The sequence below is a fragment of the Alosa pseudoharengus genome, unplaced genomic scaffold, assembly GCF_046254945.1.
Source record: "Alosa pseudoharengus isolate Yale_2024_CS ecotype anadromous, Long Island Sound unplaced genomic scaffold, YU_APseudo_1.1 YU_APseudo_1.1_scf_3, whole genome shotgun sequence".
Classification (NCBI taxonomy): domain Eukaryota; kingdom Metazoa; phylum Chordata; class Actinopteri; order Clupeiformes; family Clupeidae; genus Alosa; species Alosa pseudoharengus.
Window position 1 is genome coordinate 37,252,219 of NW_027468718.1, and position 21,875 is coordinate 37,274,093.

At 42.0% G+C, this 21,875-nt stretch overlaps 1 protein-coding gene across 4 annotated transcripts in view; it reads left to right on the forward strand.

The window, feature by feature from the left end:
* The window catches only part of vwa8 (von Willebrand factor A domain containing 8), an 833,026-nt gene that overhangs the window by 17,407 nt on the left and 793,744 nt on the right, over positions 1–21,875 (forward strand). For all 4 annotated transcript variants that reach the window (XM_076264210.1, XM_076264208.1, XM_076264211.1 and 1 more), the window contains exons 5-7: positions 13,291–13,458; positions 16,256–16,420; positions 16,538–16,587. In XM_076264210.1, the coding sequence (XP_076120325.1) occupies positions 13,291–13,458; positions 16,256–16,420; positions 16,538–16,587 (383 nt within the window). The remainder of the gene's footprint in view (positions 1–13,290; positions 13,459–16,255; positions 16,421–16,537; positions 16,588–21,875) is intronic.

The following is a 21,875-nucleotide window of genomic DNA, read 5'->3' on the forward strand; positions in this document are numbered from 1 at the left end:
ATGATTGCTCTATCACTGTTGCGTGTTGTGGGTTTTCTGGACACATTACATAGGCCTATGACACGGGAGGGAGAGGGAGACACCTGCGTGCAGACACGCACACACCAGGCGCGTAAGCGTGGGGGATGTGGGTGTTATAACGATTCTATCCCCCACACTTTTTGTCAGATTAAATTGAAAGTAAAATATGGAAATAAACGATCCCGTAAATCTAACCGTATCTATAACGCACACACAGAGACACAAATAGGTCTGTTGATTTGATTGAACGGTCATTCAGCCAATCACATCAAGTTAGGTGAAGAACCAGAGCCGCTCTGATCAAATTCAAAGTGTACGTCTTTCAAGGCTATGCTGCTGCTTGGGTCTGCATTGTAACGTCTGCAGTGAGCAGATTTCAGATAGAATTGAAATGATAATTGTTACCGCATTATGCTAATTTAGTAAACCAAAATTCACTGTCTGACTGACAGTTTTTGTTCAATTAACCTACTACTGCTCCACGTAGCCGCGAAATTAAGTTATGCCCAGTGCTTCACACGTCTGCTCATTTGCAGCATACTTATTCATTTGGTGTCATCAACTATGTAGACATAGCCCAGTCAGCACACATACAGTACGTCTCCAAGACGCTTGGAAAGGAACAGCTTAATTACATCGCGTTCCATTTAGAACGTCTTATTTGATCTGATCTTACAAACGGCGGCGTCAAGACACATTTGAGTTCTACATCGGAGATAGAACGCTTATGATCGCTCATGCAATGTGTGCGTCCCTGCAGCAAGTGAAACTGGAGGTAACGTGGGCTAGAAGCAACAATAGTTTAAACAACAACGTGGCTTCCTGTAACTATCAATGGAAAATGCATAGAAACTGCTAATCATAATCTTTAAATTGACATTAATTAAGCTGGCTATATGCAACACAATTTATATATATTCCCTTTGCATATGTTTGGGTAGACTTCAAACGTTTTTGAATTTGAGCTTACAGTTCTGTGTCCTTTACATTTATTTAATAGGTATTAGTGATACCTCGAAATTAGGCTGCTGTCTGTTAGGTAATTTATTGTAGCCTGCTGTGTGTGCGTGTCTGCACGCAGGTGTCTCCCTCTCCCTCCCGTGTCATAGGCCTATGTAATGTGTCCAGAAAACCCACAACACGCAACAGTGATAGAGCAATCATAGTATCATGATACGATTGCCATCTGGCGGTAGTGGTTTGTGGGCCTATTGGGGTCAAGTAGGAAGCCCAGCAAGTTCCAAAAGTAGAAAAAAAGTTTTGCGAGATCTCGCAAAAGTTTTGCGAGATCCCGCAATGAGATCCCGCAAAAGTGCATCGTTTTTTTTTTTCTTCTTCATGTTTTTTTCCCCATTACTTTTTCCCCCATGTCACCCGGAGGGCTCCGTACTATAGTGCAAATTTGTATTTGTAAAAGTAAATTTGTAGTAGTGCAAACATTTGTAAAAGGCAAATATGAAAATAGGTGAAGAACAGCAAAATGGTATCAGTGCAGTAAAACTAAATATGAGTGGAGGAAACTATTTACATTTGGCACAACAGAATGCAATAAAGTGCAGAGTAGAGTTATGTCAACACACAAAAATAATAATATAAATAGAATAGGAATAGGAATAATAAGTGTAGACTATTTACATAGGGCTCATAGGAAACTATTTACAAATGGCAGTGTAAACACTTTACAGGAAACATGCAAAGTGACTTTTGGGGGGGTATGTTGCAGTCTGTGTTTAGGGTTGGCTGTGTGTCCCTCCATTGCACAAACAATAAAGGATCTTTCCGTATCCATCTGATGGTGCCTTTGGGACTGCCTTTCTCTAACATGCCCAGATCTTTGACTGGAGAGAACAGTGTGGGGCTAGTGTAAAAATTGTCAACATACAATTTATACCCAGTCCCCAGAAGCCGTTGGGAGACCAACTCCATCACAGAGTCATAGCTGAGGCCTTTCCCCTATCAGGACACGAAGAAGTCCCATGTATACCCATTGGTGGAGTCAGCAAGAACGAAAAGTTTATAACCCCATTTGCAGGGTTTGTCTTTCATGTATTGCCTCATGCTGACACGGGCTTTGGAGGCCACCATCCTTTCATCAACACTGATGTGCTGATTGGGATGAAAGTTGGCCTTGCACACCTCACGCATCTCTTCATACATGGGCTTGATCTTAGACAGACGATCATAGGCAGCTGTCCCACGCCTTGCATCATTCACCACGTCATCTGGATTGCTAATGTGAAGGGAGGTCGCAATCATTTGGAACTTGCGGCCGGATATCACAGAGCGTGGAAAAGACAGGTTATAAAGTTTGGTGAGTCTCCAGTAGTCTGTGATATTGGCGACCTGCACAAGTCCCTTGTAGATGAATTATGGTTATGGTTATGGTTATGGTTTGCCACTTTGCGCCGTGATGCACTGACCCAAACTTATTCGTGTTTTACACCAGTGTGTGCAAAATGGAGTCTGTGAAAAATAGCTGAAATATTTGTAAAACCGTGTATGTCACTCCTGGTATTGTCTGGGGTCCAGGGGTCCTTGCTGGCCGAAATGTGGGCTGTGGGGCATGAGCCATGGCTCCTCCTCCTCTTCACTTTCCTCTGGGCCTCTGCGTAGGCCACGACCGTGGCCCCGGCCTCGGCCTCTGGCTCTGCCTCTTGGGGTGGATGTTGCTCTCCCCCTTGCTCGTCCTGCAGCACCCGCTGCTTTCTTGCTTTGCTGAGGGGTAGAGGACGAAGAACCTGCCGCTGACTCCTCTTCTCTCCTCTTGTTCTCTTCCTGGAAGAAGTTGGAGATCTACTTCTGCTGGAGACTGCCGGCTCCCAGTCTTCATCACTGAAGTCTTCATCATGTAGCAGGGCAAGAATGAACCAAAGGCAGAAATGCAGTGAAAACCCGACAATGCGGGTGTGTTTATTTTGTTCCACACTGTGTGTTAGCTAGGTGGGTGCAAGTGAAGGCCCGTCGTCATGTTCCGGTGCGTGGGGAGAAGGTTCTTGGGGGAATCAGCCAGGCAGGCAAGGTGCAGATGAGGGGCTCACCACTGTGGAAATAAAGGGAGACTGGAGGTCACAACTGTAGGCAGGCTTCGGCCAGTCGGAGCTCCAGTCGTCTGTGGGTCGTCGTTTTAGGCGCCTTCTGTGAAAAACAGATATTGGAGTGGTGGTTAGAAAATCCAAAACTCAGCGGCGCTGCTTCTTTTGTGCTTGGACAAACGAGGTCAAATGCAATGCAGGTGTGGGTGGCGGCGATTGGCTGCCAGCCGTGCCTCGTTGAAGCTGTTTGCGTTGGCCATGTGCCTCTGTTGACAAACCCCATGGACGAAGTTTTAACCGTGCATGCCCACCAGAGGGTGCTGAAGTAAGCCCGGCATAACACCGACTTGAGGGCCATCCGGTCACAATCACTATCACTGAAGAGAACAGAGACAAAACAATCAAACCAGATACACACAGGAGCACATTAGATGCACACTACATTTGCATTCCCTCCCCTATGACTGCATGTTCACAATACCACAGGCCCATGCTTCTCACTCCACCTCCGGTACAAACTAAACCCCACACACACATCTGTCACCTTAGCCCCCCCCCCCCCTCCTTCAGACTCACACAGAACACTCACCTTCCCCCTACTTCTCTCTCTCTCACACACACATACATGCCCTCCCCCATGACACCTAGGTCCCTCTCACCCCCCATCCCCCTGTGTGTGTGTCTGTCTTTCTCTCTCTCACACACACACACATACACACAGGTAGATTGCATCCCCTCCCCCATGACACCTAGGTCCCTCTCACCCCCATCCCCCTGTGTGTGTGTCTTTCTCTTTCTCTCTCACACACACACAGGTAGATTGCATCCCCTCCCCCATGGCAATGCATTCAATCAATGGGGTTGTACTGTACAGTCATATTGGTCACTAACCCTAACATCCCAATTATGTAAATTATGATTATTGTACAGGGTTTCCCGCAGGAAATGTGTTCAGTCAAGGTGGTAGGTCGTAGGTCCGGGGGGGGGGGGGGGTCTGGTATCGGTTGCCATCCGAGCGGGGGGGTTCTTGTATCGGTTGCCGTCGGTGGGGGGGTGTGGGTGTTGGCGTCTTGTTTGTGCGATACACGATACACTACAGACTCTGTATATTTAACAATTATTTATTAAACACTACATTATAAATAAATAACCAGCTTCTCAAAATAAAAGTTAACAAAGAACCAAAGTAACAACAAACAAACTATACAACAGTATACAAATATTTAAAAATACTGTGTAATTTGTGCAATTTTAACAAAGACTTATTACAAACTATAGAACAAGTGCAAAAGAAAGTGCAAAACAACAAAATGTGCAAATGTGATCAGTCACTACTTACAGTATGGCAGAGCTGACAACTAGCATTGTTACAAGCCATCCTCCTTGGCTTTAAAAAGATAATTTCAAGGGCCCTTTGGTAATTGCACTGTTTTACTATTGGACCATTAATGCTTATCTTCATGCATGCTGTCAGACTGTTGACCTGTAGCCTGTTCCGCAAGTCTGTCCTGATCTATACACCGAGAGTGAATGAAGTTTAGATCATTTTATAGTTTTGTGTAATATGCGCTTTTTAATTTAGAAGCCGGAGTGGCCACTCTGTTCCGCTCCCATACCGCTCACACCACGAGTCTGAGGCATGCCCACTAATAAAACCAAGACCGTTAAATTTCAAAGATATTGGCCAAATAGCCTAAGTTCGTTGATGGGGATGGAGTTAGCTAAATAATTTAGAAAGCATACGCGTAGGCACGGATGGGCCTGGACGGGCCTAGGCCCGTCTATTGTCAGTCTTGCGCGTCCGATTAGCCGCGCATGTCAACACTGTGCTGAGAGCAGGTGGCTGTTTACTCCGGTCCGGCTGTTTACGCAGCTTCTCCGGTCAAATTTGCGTCAGGTCAATTTAGCTCCCCGGTCCCAAAGAACTAAGAGCAACGGCAATATATTTCACTTAGAACATTTATTTTAAAAGACTGCAACACTGATAGTGCAACAACAAACAAGCTTGGCAACATTAACTAAAGGGATCAGTCGGGATTAATTGCCAAAAGAACGAAAATGACAAATCACGCATTCGGCTAAATATTTTAAACTTGTGCCAAACGGATGAACCCAGCATCGGTGCGTCGCATAAATTAAAACACAAATTGAAGCAACAACTTGATCATTAGACAACCCTACCACTAAACCTTTCCATAGGCCTGCAACTTTTATGACATAAAAAGTGGAATATGAACGCATTTCATCACACCTGACAATTAAACGGAGCTGTGGCTGTTCGCGATTTGACTGATTCTTGAGAACGAGGAGCGAGATATTTGCACCGGTCAGCTCCGCTCACTAGCTCTGATTCGGAGGCATATCACATGCATTATAAAATTACAAGATTATAAAATCTGATTATTTTTAGATTCATGACACGTTTCTTCTTATTTTTTAATGCGTTCTGCGGAGAAGGGAGATTGGTTTTGGTCACGGTTTGGAATGAAAGGGAGAAAACAGGACAAAGTAAAACGTTTTTTTTTTTGACAACGTAGTTAAGGCTTGTTTTGCCAAGGCGGCCGCCTTGACTGCAAAGTGCTGCGGGAAACCCTGTTGTATGAGAAACATAAATACACCATAACATAAATATATACATAAACATACCATATAGCGAGTTTCTGTTACAAATATATAGTGTTTACTCACCATTCAATGTCGGGGTCCTTTCCTTCTAAGAAGTCCATGAATCCTTTGGATTCTTTTGATACTTCACTTTCCTCAATGTCACTAATTTCTTCATCACTTTTTCTACTGCTACTTTCACTCATTCTGCTGGTACTTTCCTCAGCTGGTTCGACCTCCACGTTCGTCGCTTTTGCCTGTCTTTTCGGCATGTTTTCCTCTCCTGACGCGCCGGACGTACTAGTAAGCTATCTTTACGCACAACAAAGGTGGACTCAATATCCCAGTGTTCCCCTCACGGGGGGGGAGATGTACCATACGTCATTCAAAAGGTCTACTTACTGGCTACAAGAATATCCTGGAACCATCCTGGTAGCTTGTCATACGCCAGAGCTGTTGTCAATCAAAGCTAACTTGTCCATTAGGCACATGGAGGTATTATAACTGGAGAGAGTGACTAAGTCCCGTCTTCCATACAAATGAATGGTGGAGGCTAGGCTAGTAAATCCGGCCAATTCATAGTCAACGCCATATTGAACACTGGGGTTCGGATCCAGCGTCTGTCGGCTCTGACCATGCGCCAAGTTCCAAAGCTGGAAATGACGCATGGACCAATGTGGATTTTTATTGTATATTCTGTAAAAAGAGAGTAGTCATCCAGTTAAGAGGGTGGCGATAATGCACATACATTGCTTGCCACGTAACAAGAAGAAGAAGAAGTTGCTCGGGACACCACTAACCACTCGGTGAGTTGCACAGTTTTGAAAACGAACGTTAAGGGTTGTTTTAGGACATGTTTGAGCATGCCTGTAGGCAGCCACTCTGAGTAGTCAAAGGCGATTCAAAACGATTCAGAAAAGTCGAGACAGGACCAATTGTCAAAATTTCGGTGTCCACCACTCTAGGTCATACAAAACAAACCAGAAAAAGGGACCCAAAGTGCTAAATACCGGAATTTTCCTTTAACATGCCTTGCATAGCGCCACGAATTGGCAAGAAAAGGAATGTGTTCTTTCCACTTGGATGGATGGTTGTATATCACAATCAGATGCATTAGATTAATCAGATTATGTGTATGACATCCAAACATCCAATATGCCTGTCTGGTTTAGCGCCACCAGCTGGCCAACCAAACAGTGTATCAGAAATGTTCTTTGCTTAAAGTGAATGGTCTGAAATTTCTCAGGTTAATATATATTATGATTATGATGACACCCAATGGCCCTGTCTTGCATTGTGCCCCCACCTGGCCAAGGAAGTAAATGTGCCAGAAAATAAAATGCAAAAACGAATAGCACACGCATCAAATATGTACATTTCACAAAAGCATCACGTTGGTGCTTTATTGGATTGCGAAATGTCACGGGTTGCGGCCCTCAGGTGTTCGGGCCCGCCATTGCCGCTTGCGGCTATATTTTATTTATTTATTTTTCATTGGACCTGACTTTGCCTTTTTTGAGGTGGTTCCCATGGTCGAAAACTCATGAAATTTGGTACACAAGTCAGTCGTAGAGCCCGCTACTCATTTACAGAGGCTTTGGCCCTGGGTGTGGCCCACATACTCTATAGTGCCACCTTAGGTGACTGATCCTGTGGCATATACTTTCAGCTACACACACCAAATTTGGTAGGTGTATGTATCTCCCCAAGACAAACATCTTTTGTATATACATTGCATTAGCCACGCCCAACAGGAAGTGAGGAAATTGGGATTTTGTGCGTTGTAGACATCAATTTTTACGCACTTTTCCTAGACGATGGATCCAATTCATGTCAAAGTTGATATACATTATGACAAGATGCTCCTGATTCTAAATTGTGAAACCTTTTTTGATATGTTGTAATTTGACGAAATGGTGAAACTATAAATTTTAACTCATTGAATGCCAAGCTGTTTTCGGAAGCTTTGTCCTAGAGTGCCAGCAATCTAAACCATTGTTGATGGTTTTTGTACAGCCACAGCATATTCTGTGTTATAGCTATGAACACATACAATGGCTCGTTTAAGGCGAGACACTACAGGTGAATAGGGTAACATTTTTAACAAGCAGATATCACTATGAAACTTACCCAGTTGATTACTTACATTAATATGAGAAAAAAATGTATTACAAGTTTTCTGTAATTTAATGTTTACATATGCAAATTAGGCATTATCTAATTAAATATGCGCTAATTTGCATACATTTTAAAACAAGAAACCTGAGCATTGGATACAGCCAGGTTCAAAATTATGTTTTCATTGTGTTCAGATAATAGATGTTGAAAAATTTACAGAGGGATTTATGAATATCTACTTTAGTTATCCTGTAAATCAGAATATAATGTCAATAGCCCTAAAAAATCGATTTTTGCCATGTTTTTAGGCATAAAATGTCATGTAAGTCAGGCTAGGAATAATATATCAACAAACCCCTCTGTAAATATCTTCGAAATATAGTTAGGCATAAGTCTAGAAAGTTTGGTGTATGTAAGTGCTTCTGAAGTGGAGTTTCCTTGCTCAGAGTGGGAGAGGAAACTCGTTTTGAGAAAACAGCCTTGAAAGACAGCCAATGAGATTCCGTTCTCAGCCTAGCCTCGTCTTTGAACTTTCGCGATTGGTTGCTGATACAAAGGAAGTGTCCATATATGGATCACATAGCGTGATACAGGAAAAACAGAGCTTTCCAACGGTACTATACACGATATGTTTTGGGTCACAGTCGCGGGAGTGCATGCAAGGTTAGAATGCTAACTTTTGCTGAATTTAGGATAAATATACAGGCGCGAGTAGACACAATATAATGAAATAAACACCTAAATGTGTAAATCGGACTTTTTTGTTGTAGTAGTGTGATAGAATACATGCTAAGGTAACAGACTAGCTCAAAATCTCGAAATTGACCAGTGCATGAAAAAACGATGTTTTCACCTGCCGTGTCTCGCCTTAAAAGGTGAGACTTTAAGCTCTCAGTGGGTGCAAACCGTGTATTTCTACATGCCTCTGTTCCTGAGAAATCCCAAGCTGAACAGTGGCTAGTTTTCATCAAAATCACTTTTTTCTAGAAATAGAGATATATCGTCTTTCATGAAATATGAAGTGTTGCCTGTAAACTTTCCGGGAAGTGATCAGCGAGACCTGGCTAGACTGCCACCTAGTGATAGACCCACGAAAATGGCCTGGTTTTGACCTGACGTGCATGCGTCACTGATTCGACCCAAAGCGGCAACCGAGTTATGATAAAATGTCCAGATAAAATGTCCAGATTGTGCGTTTTCATGAGTTTTCGATCGTCATATATTTCATTTCCATTCATCACAGAGTTCCCAAAATCACATATAAGGTGTGTTAGAGTGTCTAGTTTCGTAATAAAAAAAAAAAGCTAAAAAAAAAGCGTTTTTGGCACTCAACGCATGGGAAGGAAAAACGTAATATTAAGTTTTTGGCACTCAATGAGTTAATACCCCGCCACATAAATAATAAATGTGTTATGAATTCACCATGCATTGTTTGAAATGTTTTAAATTTCACAGGTTATTGATTATCCTGGTAATGATGATATTCACATGCCCACAATGCATATTTGGCATAGTCCCACCAACTGGCAACAGAAAGAATGGCAATTACACTGATGCCACATGATCAATTTTAAAGATGGTTTGTCAGATTCATGTGAAATTTAGCAAACATGTCGCTGATGTTAAATTGTGAAGGGATTTTTGATATTGTGTAATATGTTATGATTTTAATATCTTGCCACATAAACAGGAAATAGAAGTAGGGCAAAAACCTATTCAGTGTTAAAACTTGACCATGTCAGACCAAAATGGTGGTGAAACTGGTCAACTTAATCTAGGCCTGAGGACTTAACCACTATCAATTCATCTAATTGCTGGAGGAGAGTGAGGCAGAAGACACAGACCACTCAAACGTTCGCTTTCTGAGCCTGGGGAAGGTATTTCACAGTGTGTAGGACCTGAGAGGAGAAACAGAGACATTTATCGAATGTAAAGCTAGATATTTTCCAGAATTTCAAGATCCGAATTGGATGATTGACTTTTCTTTCGGAGTGGATGTAAGGGCCATTTGAATGACCTTAGTCAAGTTGCAGGGGAAGAATATGTTCATGCACAAACTTTATTCTAATTTACGACCATTCAAAGCAAAGCTGAACCTGTTTTGACAAATGACCGACAAGTACTTCACACATTTCCCAACTCTGGCTACTGGATGTGCCATCCCGCCACACAGAGAGATACACCGTTTTACTCGAGAACCTGAACACTGAGTTCAATAGGAGTTTATCTGACTTTGCAAAGATGAAAAGAGAACAGGTGATGCAGGTCTACTACTGTGAATGAATTCAAATTTGATCGTAACAAATCAGTTTGCGTTTGCCATATGTAATGTACACTATGTCATGTACATTTTAACATAACCACACTATGCAATTCATGTTTTATTTAAAGAAGCACTATGCAGGTCTGGTTATTCCTCCGCTGTTTCTGGGTTTTCGCTGGATTTGGGCTCGCATTTTTCACTACACAGCTCCCCCTGCAGCTGCGGTAGCAAGTGACTGCTACGCTAAACCCCCTAGCGAGCTAGCCATCAAGAAACCAAGCTAAACACATACAGGGCTCACAATAAAACGGTCACGCAAACACATTGTTCAAGAGACTATCAAACCACATTACATAAGTTCACCCAAGGGTAGGTTACTTACTTATAATTTCAACAGCAACAAAGCCAAGTCGGCGTCCGTTTTGCAGTCTTCTTCGAAACTACAATCTGACTACATTTTTGAGGCGCGATTGGATACTTCCACTGATCCACCGAGTCACATCCGGATTTACCCAGACCGGGTCCAGAAAGTTGCATATTCGTTTTTTCCACGGAGAAGCGATAGTGGGAGACAAAGCACCCACCAAATGACCCAGAAAGTGTTGTAGAACCATCTTGTAGACCACTCTCTACCTGTAAAATTATGGTCATTTTTGCTAAAATTGTTGCATAGTGCTTCTTTAAATTGTCCAATGTGTGGCCCTTGACTTACTTTATCAAAGTAATGTGGCCCTCCGGGGGAATAAATTACCAATCCTGAGCTAGTTGGTTCCAACCACCTCAATGAGCTATACTAGGCTAAACGGTGGGTGCGTCAGACTGAGATTCTGCAAGCAGAGATGAGAAGGGTATGTATCATCTGGGGGGTGCAGCAAATCAGCTTGTATCCCAGAATGTTCCTATAAACTTGATGCCTTCATGCATAGTGCAGCAGATTAATGGCATATTTCAAGAGAATCGTTCAAATTGGTATAGAAGCATGAAATTTGGCTCTCTCTAAGGGTCACTTTTTGGGAAAAAGGCACTGGCCACCCAAAAATTCAACATGGCGGCCATTTTTTCAAGATGGCCGCTATTTCTGTCAAATTTCATTATGTCAATCGTTCAAACAGTGATGTAGGCATAACATTTTGTGAAAATACTCTCTTAAGAATGTTTTTTTTTTTTTTGGAAAATGTCCTTGTCCCTCAAAAATTCAAGATGACAACCATTTTTCAAGATGGCCGCCATTTCTCTTGAATCCTTACATACATTTTTCAAATGGTGATGCTAGATGTAGTTTGATAGGCGCACCTGAATTGACAGGTTGTGCCAGCACGGGAGAGCCGAGCCAAGGGTAAGCAGGGCAATACATGACTTGTTCATGTATGCTTACCTGGAAGGTGTACAGATCACACGGGACTTAAATGGCACTGGATGAATGATCTGGCTAGGTGTAGGTGACCCAAACCTAGTTGTATCCCATACTTGAATGTGTACTATGTCTATGATTGAGGTGGTAAAAGGATAACCCCTCGGCCTTAATCAGACAACAATCCCCCAAAATGGCAAATGAAAATCCCATGTCAGCCAAGAGATCAACTGATTGAATGAAATGTTGGCCACAAAGGAACCCCTCCTATCACCACCTACCCATCATGTTTCTCAACATGATGGCTATAAAATGATTGCCACCAACATTCCACTCTTTCACAATAGTGACCTGGAGATCCTTGAGAAGTTTGAGGTCCTGCTGTATGATCGATCAAGCACAGCTGTCAGTGTAGATGAGGCTAGACTTGACATGTTTGCCCGAAAGCAGAGGCCATATGAAGCCATTCCTCCAACAAGGGCAGCTCTGCTTCAACACACTAAACGTGCTGCATATCAGGCAGGCTGCATATGGGGTCAAGCAACCCAGTGTCAGTCAGAAGCAGAGTCCTGCTGACTGGAGATGAAAAAAAGCTTGGTGAACAATGGGGGGTCTTCTGGACAGCAAATGCACCAGTTGCACAAAGTTGTGAACAGCTAGCCAAGTGTGTCTGCAAATCAGAGTGCCATGAAGGGATGCAAATGTTTTAGATTGGGTTTCACTTGCACAGAACTGTCCAATTGCAAATGTGAATAAAAAAGTAAGTTTGCAGTGGGCGAGAGCCGATTTCCTGATTCTGGACCATGATGTATATGAACACCTTCCTGGATATGTTGCCCCCAATACAACACTTGCTGACTGCCAAGCAGGGAGGCATTGGCTACCATTTTTAACAGTCTTTTTTTATGACTCGACAGGGCACAACCTCTCAAGCTCAGGCTTGACACTCTAACCACAAGGCCTTTGAGCTGGTAAAAATGTGAATTTAAGTTTTTCAATCCTTCCTTTTAACTCAGTCCCAACAGAGTACACTATTAAAGCAACACTCACTTTGAAAAATGCCTTGAATTTTTGCAATTGCCTTTTTCTAAAAGTGTGGCCGTTAGAATATTTTTGCTAACATGCATGTGTGCATCAGTGTACATACTACCGAAATGACGGCCATCTTGGAAAAGGTCTCCATCTTGAATTTTTTATTGGCCATCCAGTTTTTTTCAAAAAGTGGCCATAACAGAATATTTGTGGCATATTTTCTGTATCACTTTTTGGAAACAGTGGCAATGAACATAGGACAGGAATGGCAGGCATCTTGAAAAATGGTTTCCATCCTGAATTTTTAAGTGACACATACCTTTTCCCAAAAGAGTGTTCCTTGAAGAGTATTTCTGCCTAATTTTATGCTTGCATCACCATTTGAACAATTGAAATGATTAATATTCGACAGGAATGGTGGCCATCTTTAAAAATGGCAGCCATCTTGAATTTTTGAGGGACAAGCATTTTTTCCCATTAACATTTCCTTTAGAGAGTATTTGTATCAAATTATATGCTTAAATCACTGTTTGAATAATTGATATAATAAGCATTGAATAGCAATGGTGGCCATCTTGAAAAATGGCCGCCATATTGAATTTTTGAGTGGCCAGCGCCTTTTTCCAAAATAGTGGCCCTTAGGGAGTATCTGTGCCAAATTTCATGCTTCTATACCAAAGTGAACGATTTTTTTTACTAATCTGCTGCACTAGCAGTGGTAAATGCAATATTGTGGCAGGGAGGGGTGCATCTGGAGAAGAGTGTGCTTGACCTAAAAAGTTTAACTTGTACAGTATCAACCTTTATGTACATGAGTGAAGCAAGGACATGGGAAGACTTTTGCATTGTAATTTTGAGTTCTGTTCTAGTGTGCGGTCCGTGCAGCCATTGAGGGGCGCATCCTTGTCCTGGAAGGACTGGAAAAAGCTGAGAGGAATGTGCTACCAGTTCTAAACAACCTGTTGGAGAATAGAGAAATGCAACTGGAGGATGGACGATTTCTTATGGCGGCACAGCGCTATGACAAACTCCTAGAGGTAGACCTTTCCTTGCCCATTTTATCAGTACTTGAAGCAAAGAGTATAGAAGTAACAAGAGGCGAAACTCTGTTGCACTTTTGACAACAATCGCTAGTTGGCGCTGATGTCGCGCTTTCGCCATTTTGGACTGATCATGCCACTATGGCCGTTGACTACAATCAGAACATGCCAACGTAAACCAGCAAGATTGGTCACTATATTGTGCTCAATTTCGAACCACTAGTTCACTTTTAAATACTACAGGTCATATGTATAAGAAAAAAAAATATTTGAATATCACACCGCTCAAATTAAACGGCAATAATATTAGCCTATGTAGGGCTACATACAATACATGGGCTACCTACAGATCATGTCCATTCACTGGGCAGATCTACAACAAGTTTGACAGAAAGACTTTACAATGGATTTTTAATCTACAACATAACAGAAAGTTTACTTTCCATCACTGTTTCCTCCGAACTGTAAGTCTACTTGAAAATACAGTAGGCCTATGTTTAAACTGGAAACAAAATAGATGGCCATCACTTAGCTCAAGCTACGTTAACCAGCCTGTCAACTGGAATGACTAGAGAGGAAGCTAACTAACTAGCATACATGGCGATCAGCAAGCGGCAAAACGATAATTCAATAATTTCACGACGAGGGACATACAGTTGGATGAAAAGGTAAATAGGCTAATCTTACACAGTGTTGGGAGGGTTACTTTCAAAACGTATTCCGTTACAGAATACAGAATACATGCCCAAAAATGTAATCTGTAACGTATTCCGTTACGTTACTCAATCTGAGTAACGTATTCTGAATACTTAGATTACTTCCGCATTGAATTGGATTTTATAAGTGTAGGAATGCGGCCATCAAATCCTGCTTAGGCCTACTAAACAGGCCTATTCTGGTGTGTTCTTCTGTTCCAAATGGCTGAAGTGTTAGGCCCACATAGGAGAATGTAAAGTCAACTAAGCTACCTGATACAACTTTAAAATAGCAAGGTGACCACTAAAACTACTGTACAGCAGGCGACTAGGCTAATTAAAACAAACTAAATAAATAGGCTACTTTAAGGGCGTAGCCAGAAAATATATTAGTACCTATGAGATTTTTCGGTGGCATCAACCCAGTACAAGTGAGGGGCGCATATGACAGGTGGAACGCAAATGACCTGTAAATGTAAACACTATCTAGGCTACTGTATATCAGTGCTCTCAAAATGAACGTGATTGCGTAATGACAATCAAAAACCGCACGTTAAAATATGCTAGCCTACTCGCAAGAATAATTCTTCAGAGGCTCCACCATATAATTCATTTTAAAACGTAGGCATCTAATTAGAAAAAAAAAGAATCCATAAAGCTATTTTAAGTTAGAATAAAAAAACTTAGAATGCAGTGCCTATTTTAGAGATTGGTTTAATTGTAGGCTAGGTCTAAATCAACACGTGAACTATAGGCTCTGTTTATTGATTAGCAAACTGTGTAACCGATTGGCCGAAGTAGCCTGAGCTATTAATACTTGGGAAAATATCCTTTGAACAGACATCAGGAACCGCGATCAGTGAGGAACAGGAGTTACCTCCACTTACTTTACTCCTAATTTGCTGTGCAAACAGTCATTTCAGGGTCTCCGATGACGCGTCCATAATGCGCGCTGGCTGCGTTTTGAGGCTAGTGCAAGACGGCGGGGCTTGGATTTAAACATGGAAATCATAGATTGCTTTTAGGAGCTTCTGAGTTGCCTTTATTTATTTAGAGCGTGAATAAACTTATGAAACAGAGAAGTATCGTCATGTAATCCATTGGTTTCAACAATGTAACTGTATTCTAAATACCAACTATTTAACTTGTAACTGTATCGGAATACAGTTACTCATAATTTGTATTCTGAATACGTAACGCCGGTACATGTATTCCGTTACTCCCCAACACTGATCTTACATAGCCTACCAACTTCATTTCTCTTAGAAATCGATCCATTTTCTTAACTGTTGGCTACTTTACAATCAGTGCCCCTGCTCAGCTTCGTAAATCAAAGCACCAATTACCACCCCTTTCGTTCGAAAATTCTAAAACGATGTTTTTTAATACCTCAAAATAACATTTGATAAATGAACCTTACATTTTTCAGTAGCCATAGGTGTGTAGATTTAAACCAAATCTGGTTTGGTTCTTACCGGGGCTTTTACTGCCTGAAATATCCGATTTTGTTTACCACGCTCAGAGTTTAGTGCTGGGCTGGTGGGTGCCTATTTTCCATCTGTCAAATTTGTTGGAAGCTAAATTATTATGAATAAATGTATAGCCTTACTCATCGTATTTTGCATTTCTCAACACGATTTATGACAGTTGGGGAATTCAGGGTATAAGAAAAGGTTAGATATATTTTTTTTTTATACTGTAAGAAACTTTTAAATCTGGACCGATATCATTAAGTTATATGACAGTTGTGTTGCGTTCAGTCCAAGATGGCGGAGCTGCAGCTCGGTTATGGGTGTGTTTGTTGCAATGGGACGTTCTATTGAGTTTCGCCTCTTGTTACTTCTATACTCTTTGCTTGAAGGTTGTATAAATATCTGAAATTAAAAGAAAAAGAAATTACAGTGAAGATACAGATTCAGACAGATACAGATTCTAAGCTGTAATATGTGTTTGTATTTGTCTCTCTTTGTCTCTCTTTGAAGTATTGAATATGCTTCAATGTGTAAACCTGAAGTGTTTTGCTATCACTATTGGCTTAAAATGTAACAAAAAGATAGAACCAAAAGGTATTTGAGAGTAGTATTATGTAATGTCTACAGGAGCACACCAAAAAGGAACTTGATTCTTGGAAAATTGTACGTGTGAGTGAGGATTTCCGTGTTATTGCCCTGGGGCTGCCTGTTCCAAGATACACTGGGAACCCACTTGACCCACCTCTACGATCACGCTTCCAAGCTCGAGACATCTACTACCTCCCTTTCAAGGTCTGCTGGTTTAAGTGCTATGCTGTTTAGAACATCAGTCAGTATGACATTGGTAAAGCAAAAGCATACAAATCAAACTGTTTGGACTTGTTTACTTAATGAAGGTTTTTATTGTAGGACCAGCTGGAGTTGTTATATGTTATAGGACCAAATGTTGCAGCACAAAGGTGAGGAACTTCTCCCATCTATTTACAGTAACCAACACATATATTTCTAAACAGCTAGTTACATTAATACACAGGATTAGATGTTAAAATCCCTTGTGCCAAAATCCAAGGTAAAAACACATTCAGAAGCCCCTGCTCAAGTTTAACTTTAAAAAGCACACTACCCACAAATCCGCCAACAAATGGTCACAAACACAATACAAATGGCCCATCCAACAGCAGTATAGTATACCATACCATGTCATTGGAGTTATCAAGTGGGCACCCTCATTTACCGATGTTTCGTTAAGTTAGGCCCACGACACCTCATAAAGGCTTATCAGTGAAACCAGCATCCTGGAGACACTCCCCTGCATGCTGCCACCATATTACCACATTGAAATATCCAATACCCAAAATACTCTTAACCAGCCCAGGCATGGTCAAGGTTGGCTAGGTTGGTCCGTCTCGTTGATGTGGACTGAACCATAGCCATAAAAACCCTGGCCAACCAACCATCAACCTAGGCACAGCCCATCACAAACACAAAACAAATTAGCCAGTTAGCTTAGCCAGTTAGCTTAGGCCCCATCACAAACACAAAACAAATTAGCCAGTTAGCTTATGCCCCATGCTGTCACCATATTACCACAACAAACATCCAACTACCCTTAACCAACCTAGGCATGGTCTAAGTTGGCTAGGTTGGTCCGTCCCGTTGATGCGGACTGAACCATAAACCATAAAAAACCTTAGCCAAGTACCATCAACCTAGGCACAGTCCATCACAAACACAAAACAAATGAGCCAGTTAGCTTACCTTAGCTTGCGCCCCAGGAAGGGTAATTTCTCCTTACCCACAACCATTCGCTTGCCCGTTCTGCTGCTAAAGACATGTTACTAACCACCTGCCTTAGACTTCGACCACAAATGCCCAATTCAGACAGCAAGCCAATAGCAGATCTGGCCACAAACCCACGTGCACCGATTTAAATAGGCCTTACCCCTTAGAACCCTAAGCTGTTTTTAGGGCATTTTCACTACCTTTATTCATAAGGATTTATTCTGGTCATTGTAAGTGCCACACACACATATTATATATTGTTTTTTTCAGCAGAGTCTAGGCTATCCAGATCATTTCATGTATTAGTACTAGCATTGATTTTATTTTGATTTTTAAAGAATTAAAAAATAAAAATCATATTATAAAAATTCTTATATTTTGACCTGTATCTCACCACAGCAAGCCCATAGCTCTACATGCATTTCATGTGTGTGTAGGGCAGACTGCCCTGAAACGGGCAATATAATTGCCATGTTGGAGGGATACTCTGGGGCTGAGCAATTTACAGAAATATGTGGTGTGTGATTTACGGAAATAAATGCCATTTTTTATTTAGCGATGAAAAATGACCATTCTGCGCTCCATATCTGTGACACGAACTGAACTGATCTGACCTGACTTGACCCAAGTTTGCCTGTTAGCATGTGTGACTATGGTGTATGCACTCATGATGATTCTCAACTTTTTACTGCATTGCCATGAACAAAGGCAAAAAAGGTGTTTCTTTGTTGAACAAATTGGGATGCAATGTGAGCCTTGAATTGGATGCCATGCAGGAATTTGCTAGGATCTCAAAACCGGATTATGAACATGTTTTGCCATAGAGAAACACACGATAGCGTTGGATTATAAACATGCTTTGCCACAAAAACAGACAAAAAAGTGGGCTAAGTCCAGCTATATGAAGTTATTATTTTGTCGTCACTTCGTCTGTTTTATAACCCAGAAGGATGTATTTGGTATCAAATGATAGCTCTGTGTCTCCTCTTTCATCTAACATATGTGGCATATCCGATCACGGGTCCGCGAGTAATTACTCCGAGAGTGCAGCGTTGGTTTGTGTACATGACGTTAATATTTTGCAGTCACTTCGTCTGTTTTTATAAGCCAGAAAGATCGATATCCATGGTACCAATGGATAGCCCCGTTTCTCCTCTTTCATCTGATATGCTTGCCATATCTATGCGATCACGGGTTCGCGAGTAATTCAAACGAGAGTAATGGGTGAGCAGGTGAACGCAGAGAAGTATAGACTGTAAAACACACCACTTCTTCTCTGTCATGCAATAAAGGTTATCTCGTTGCGATGAACAGTCGCGGAGCAATGTAACAGAGAAGAAAGGGTGTGTTTTTTGACGCGGGTTCTAAGGGTTAATCGTGCACTCCAACCTCGCTTAGCTGCCTCCTCTGCTATTTCAGTGTATTTAGCTCTATTCAGCTCATTGGCCTCTTCCACTCTGTCTTCCCAAGGAACAGTGAGTTCAATGAAGTAAACTATCTTCTCTGAATCCGACCATAGAATTACGTCGGGTCGTAATTTAGTACTCACTATATGTGGAGGTACCACCATCTGCTGGCCAAGATCAACCTTCATTTCCCAGCCCGCCCCATTTTTCAACTGGCCGGTTTTACACCTGGCCTTCGCGGAACAAGGTCTATCCCCCTGCTACAAAGTTAATTTGCCTTACCCCTTTACTAGCTGCTAATGAATTGACTTCTCTCCTTTTATCCTCTATTGCCGCTGCCACACATTTCAATACCTGGTTATGACGCCACGTATACCGCCCCTGGGTGAGACTTACCTTGCACCCTGATAGGATATGGTGGAGACTGCCCACACATGAGCAAAGTATGCATTTATCATCCTCACCAAACCATTGACTTAAATTCTTGGGAGATGGGAGCACATCATATGTAGCACCTAACATAAATCTGATCCTACCAGCTTCCATACCCCATAGATCTTTCCATTTAATCCGTCTTTTTTCCACCCCTTCCCAGTTCATCCACTGCCCTTGTTTTGCCTGCGACACTGCCTTAGTACATCTTACAGCCTCCTCCTGTCTATGCATTTCCTCCACTACCATTTTCCTCTTTTCTCCTGCAGAAGCCTTACTCCACAAGGGTTTACTTACGCCCACCCCTAGACCACCCCGCCCATGCTGCACATGGCCCATTATATCCCTATGCTTCAATGCTGATTGAGCTTGCTTAAAGGAGAATTCCGGTGTGATTTTGACCTAAAGTGTTTTGAAACATGATACCGAGTGTGAACGTATGTCTCATAGCCCATCTCGGCTTGTCCCCTGCACTCCGAAATCTGGCGCTAGTTAGCCGATGCTACCAACAAGGCGGTCAATTGTGGTGCCTCGGCATCGGCATAGCCATGCAAATAAATCACTGTTTTACACCATTTACGAGGCTCAATGTATCTCCACACTTCATTGGTAGACTTCCAAGGGCCCTGACATTTAAAACGAGACATTGAGAACTTTGAAAAAGCACTGGTAGTTTACTTACAAGACGATTTATACAGACAGTATCTTCTCGAAGTTTAGCGTTTGCAGCCATCTTGAATTTAGTCACGATATGTCGAGCAACGAGTAAGAATGAACAGGTATGATAAGGGATCAGATTCCAAAAATAATTCCGTGGAAATGCATTGATTCCAGTTGCTGCTACTGGAAGAAACTGTAATCCATGCATTTCCTCAGAATTATTTTTGGAATCTGATCCCTTATCATACCTGTTCATTCTTACTCATCGCTCGACTTATCGTGACTAAATTCAAGATGGCTGCAAACGCTAAACTTCGTGAAGGTACTGTCTGTATAAATCGTCTTGTAAGTAAACTACCAGTGCTTTTTCAAAGTTCTCAATGTCTCGTTTTAAATGTCAGGGCCCTCGTAAGTCTACCAATGAAGTGTGGAGATACATTGAGCCTCGTAAATGGTGTAAAACAGTGATTTATTTGCATGGCTATGCCGATGCCGAGGCACCACCATTGACCGCCTTGTTGGTAGCATCGGCTAACTAGCGCCAGATTTCGGAGTGCAGGGGACAAGCCTAGATGGGCTATGAGACATACGTTCACACTCGGTATCATGTTTCAAAACACTTTAGGTCAAAATCACACCGGAATTCTCCTTTAACTGCCTGTTCTGGGTTCCACTTCCTCCCTGCATTAACTGTGGGTGCAACTTTGCTCACCACTGGGTCCTTGGACTGAGTAAGAGTAATTTCCAATCTAGCCTAGTAAATACATTAGGACATTAGGTTGTATCTGACACCAGTTGTAAAGGTCATGTAAAAAAAGATGGGACAGCGCCATGTCCATGTCAAACAAATCTTTGTAGATCTGCTGCAGACTATGTACATGACCTGTACACATGGGTTGGCTTGGATTGGCTTTAAAACAGACATGTCAAGGCCCGCGGGCCGGAATGAATTATATACGGCCCCCGGGATGATATTTGATTAGTATTAGAACCGGCCCGCAGGCCACAGCCGCCGGCTGCTGTTTTGCGCATCAATACTCCATTCCCCACAATGCAACGGTAGCCCACGAACTCACTGTGGCGCCGCAAGTGGGCCTCGGCTTCATTATTCATCAGTATTCAGTCAGGGCAGATGTCAAATTTCAGCAACCCCCTCCCCAGTGTTGTGCCTGAACGCGTTCATTGAACGAAAGTCACTCGTTCATATGTATTTTGAGCGAACTTGAACTGAACGTACTGTATTAGGCTACTACTGCCTAATGAACGTTACTGTGAACTCGTTCATTCTGGTGTCTGTGAACGGCACGCTCTTTCAGTTTAACTTCGTTGAATAGGGTGCCAGATTTCTACAGAGCCTTCCACGTGAAAACCCGGCTAAAACACACCGTAAAAAGGCCTTAATATGACATCATGCAGGTCACCATTTGTCAAACTATGGGCCGCGGTCCGCAATGTGGACAATGGTCTGCAGAGTGAAATTATTCCCGGGCCATCGTCTGATAATTTGCTGCGCAATTGTTCAAGGAGCCGCGGACAGAAAAAGAAAACAAACATTTCTGCAATTAGTAGGAAATACTTGTTAATTTGGTGTCATCAAACATCAAGGCATAGAATTAAGTCGTGGTATGAGCGTTTATTCAATGCATGCGTGTGCACGTTGGTAGCAAAGCTAAGCTTCAACCTATTGGAAGGCTAATTATGAAACGACATTTAATAGAACGACGTGGATTTATGCAACTTCCATAAAAAACAGAGCACAGACTATATAAAACACTGTTTGGCATTAAGTATTAAAGTCAGCCAAAAGCTATTAATTAGTCTTAGTTAAAGATAGTTAAAGATCTCCAGATCAGTGATTTACACATGATCTGATCCGCCATTTCCCATTCACAAAAGCTGGTATTGTGTCTCCTGAATACTTACATTCAGGCATTGAAATTAAATGTAATTAAATAACATAAATATTC